Below are 4004 nucleotides of genomic sequence, written 5' to 3'. Positions count from 1 at the left end.
GCTTCAAAGGCACTGCTTAATAAATATAGGTAACGCTATATTTCGTGTATTTTTTGCACTGTGTAGGAAACGAACCTACGACTCAATACATTTGTCATTGTAACCATCTTAACCACTGCGCCATAGAGACTGTTTCATACATAAAAATAATGCTATATTTAGTAATCTTTATAATAACGGCAATACACAATTTTACTACATAAATGGTATTGCTATTTCTTTCAGAAATGAAATAGTTAAAAATGAATTTTACTACTAAGCATAAATAAATTGGCAACCCTAACTTTATGACTCATAAAAGCACTGAAATGGAAACATCTTGCAATTAAATTTTAGCAGTAATACTAGAGTTTGATAGTCAGAATGAACTCTTAGATCATTCATCTACTTAAACATGTTTATCATATAGAAATAGTTAGAATAACTCCTCAAAAATTCATCGCGGCAATCAAACGTATACATAACACAATATAAACATAACAAAACTGACAGGCGATACACAGACATGACAAGAAAACAAATAATACATCAAATAAAATCTAGAACGGAACACACTATAAACATTTCGATACAAGTCAAAGCTTATAAAGTTTAAAACATTATATAATTCGTGGAACACAATCAAATTCGTGCCAAACGACAACCTCGGAGCTCGTTATCGACAGGTCACTCGATAACATGCGTCTAAGAGGCGACAGTAAAACTGTTCAACATAAGATTAGTCTCTTATTACATCGCCGGCGAAATGGCGAGAGTCACATTATTACTCGTCGCTGCGTTAATTCCTTTAATTAACGCGCAGTGTAACTTCAAGACTGCTAAACCGTTGTTCAAGAGATCTGTGTATGACTTCACCTTGAATTTAGTGAAGCGTATCAACCTAGAAACAGAGAGTCATTTCATTGCGTCTGGTCTGTCACCATGGACGTTAATATCGGCGATATCTCTCGGCGCTTCGGAGCAAACGCTGACGGAGATACAGCAAGTCTTGCAGCTGCATCCTCATAGATGCTTCAACACGCTTTACTTCAAACTTGCAAGACATGCGTCCAGCAAGCCCCGTGATGCTGCAAGTATGCTAGAGAGAAGTGCGACTATATTCTTCGATGGATCTTTGTATATCAAGCAACGGTTTCTGGATGAAGTGGCTTCAATAGGCATGTGTGATGCTAGGATAGTGTCGTTCAACGATCCAGTGTTTACTGCTGCTACTATCAATGGACATGTGAGCAGGTTCACCCATGAAGCTATAGACGAAATTGTGACTCCAAGTGACCTAGAAAACATGGTCGTCGTGATGATTGATGCTTTATACTTCAAAGGAGCTTGGAAGGTAACTTTCCCTTACGATGATACGGAGACCAGCGCGTTTTACGACAGCAGAGGCCAACAGATCGGGGACGTGAACCTTATGTATGTGAATGGACGTTTCCACGTGACTTATATGAGTATAATTCAGTCGAAGATCATTGAACTGCCTTATGGTGATGGTAGCAGGTACTCTATGCTTATTTTCTTGCCGTTCGACAATGTGACAGTGTCTACAGTTCTTCACGCCATGAACCGTGTCAGTATTACCTCCATATTCAGTGCTTTGAATGCGAATGGTGAAGAGACTGTTGACTTACAGCTTCCGAGGTTCAAAGTTTCATCAGACATTAATAATTTGAAAGAACTTTTAATGGATATGGGTCTACAGTCTCTGTTTGAATCTGAATCAGCTGCTTTCCCAGGAATTTCGGATTACCAGCTGTCTTTGTCAAATTTCATACAAAAAGCTGATATTGAAGTGACGGAAGATGGCACCGTGGCATCGGCTGCAACAGCCGCCTTGTTTGAAGCACGAATGCTGCCAGAACAATTTGTGGTCAACAAACCTTTCTTATTTATGATTGTAGACAGATTTCTTGAGATACCTATATTTACTGGAGCTTATTCCAAGCCTAGTATCTTTTAGAATTAGTGTAATTGATGCCTTTTAATTCAATTGTCGGTTAATTTGCCTCATGGGGTGCGTTGATGTCACAAACAAAACAATTGATAAATCGTAATTCGATTAACAATCGTAAGTGTATCGAGTCAGGCTGAATCATGGCTGAATGAACTTTTTTTGTTAAACATCTTTCTGTTTAAAAAAAAAGTTATTACGTCATTAACGTCAAAGTAAATGTCATTACAATTTTTTTTAATTTAAATTATATAATCAACTTTGTGTTGTTGCAATGACGTCTAAATTTTTTTTAAATAAGTAAAAGTTGAGACATTTCAGTTCATTTTATTGTTATCTGCGTTAAATCTTCATTGCGTTGTTTCATTGTTGATATTTTATTTTCGAAATAAAAGGCCACTGTATGTAAGATGTCATCTTAATTAATGATTAAAAGATTAACTTCTTATTGTTTGTTTTATTTAACATATTTACGAAATAATTTAATTGCCTGTTGAATTCTCATCAGAAATGGACCTAATAAAAACCGTTGATTTTAATAATCAATATAAATAAAAATGAATAACTGAAATGTATGTACGCGCATAAATATGTCATGTTTGTAACTATCAGGACAAGAATTGTATGGGATCGATGGGATCAAAACTCCCACGGAAGTGTGACCAGCGGGATATCTTTTTCTATCCCTGGACGAAGTCTGTCTATTAAAAAGTAACCGCATGTATGGAATATAACTTTTACATGTTCGCGCTTTGAAGAACTCGTAAAAATACCCTATCCCGTTTGTTTTGACAACAAAACTCATGTCAATAGCCCTACAGTTTGATCAACTTTGACATCAAGTTCACTATTCAACTGATAACAAAATAATGTTTTTATACAAACGCTTCTTAAAAATATAAACATCACAAACATGACTGACACATTCCTAATCTCTAATTGAAAAAGGACGTAAAATACATGTAAATCAGCCAAGCCTTTTTCTTCCAGCTATGTTGGAGTCGGCTTCCAGTCTTACCAGATGCAGCTGAATACCAGTATTTTACATGGAGCGACTGCCTATCGGACCTTCCCAACCCAGTTACCTGGGTCATAACACGATAGTCGATACCCCTCGATAAAACTGGTTGTCAGACTTTCAAGCATCTGACTACTGGTAACGAACTAACGACTGCCAAAGATCTTTCAAAATGACAGCTTGGTCACATAATTTAATGTGCCTTCTGAACCCGGAGGAACTCGGTGTGTATAATATGGTCACCCATCCAAAGAACCACCTCGGCAAGCGTCGCTTAAACTAAGAGATCGATCGTTGCGGCTATTGTTAGTTAGTCACGAGCTCCTCTTAAAATACAACCTCTATAAAAGACTTTTTGCCTCTGAAACTAATAAACTCATTTAGTAAAGGAGAAGATGGGCTGATTTTATGATAAAAAGGCTTAAAGGTATACTACAGTAAGGTCACATAAGTCGTTTTCTAATTGTAGGTGAGTTATGACGTCACTACTACGACACTCATAAACATTCCTTTCGGAATTAGTTCCGCGTTTCTGTACGTGTTACGTAAACAAACGAATCGTTCGAAGGTATTTTTGTTTGGCAACACTCTTGGAATGAATGACCGGAGAAAATTGAAATTTAGTGTGATCTATGAATGGTAGAGTAGTTGAATTTTATTTGGTACTTTTGTATTATGTATTTGTCAAACCCATATCTTATCTTAGGGGCGGGTGTGCCGGTTAATTTCTGACTGACACGTCGACCATTCCTGATCCTTTGTGTCATCCCCTCCTTCGCTGCTCTAGACGTTGGGGGACAAAGTAAAAGTTAATAATTTTGCTATGTACCTTATCGGTAGTAGCCTGTAGTCTTCTGGTTTAGGGTAACCGCATCCTAGAAGATCCATTCTTTTCCTTCCTAAAGCATCACATTCGCACACAAAGTGTTTCATGGTTTCTGCTTCTTCATTGCAGTGTCTGCATTTAGGGGCATCATCGTCAAGGCAGAGGCATATGAAATACACGTACAAATAAGAATTGACCTTGATAAAGAACAT

At 37.2% G+C, this 4004-nt stretch overlaps 1 protein-coding gene across 1 annotated transcript; it reads left to right on the top strand.

Annotated features, from left to right (window-relative positions):
* The first annotated feature begins 678 nt into the window (after positions 1-678).
* Positions 679-2388, top strand: LOC142983123 (serpin B6-like). Its single transcript, XM_076129966.1, has one exon. The coding sequence runs from the start codon at positions 746-748 to the stop codon at positions 1955-1957; it is 1212 nt and encodes a 403-aa protein (XP_075986081.1). The 5' UTR covers positions 679-745; the 3' UTR covers positions 1958-2388.
* The last annotated feature ends 1616 nt before the right edge of the window (positions 2389-4004 follow it).

This window comes from Anticarsia gemmatalis, chromosome 23 (assembly GCF_050436995.1).
Source record: "Anticarsia gemmatalis isolate Benzon Research Colony breed Stoneville strain chromosome 23, ilAntGemm2 primary, whole genome shotgun sequence".
Classification (NCBI taxonomy): Eukaryota; Metazoa; Arthropoda; class Insecta; order Lepidoptera; family Erebidae; genus Anticarsia; species Anticarsia gemmatalis.
This window is presented reverse-complemented; position numbering and strand designations above follow the sequence as displayed.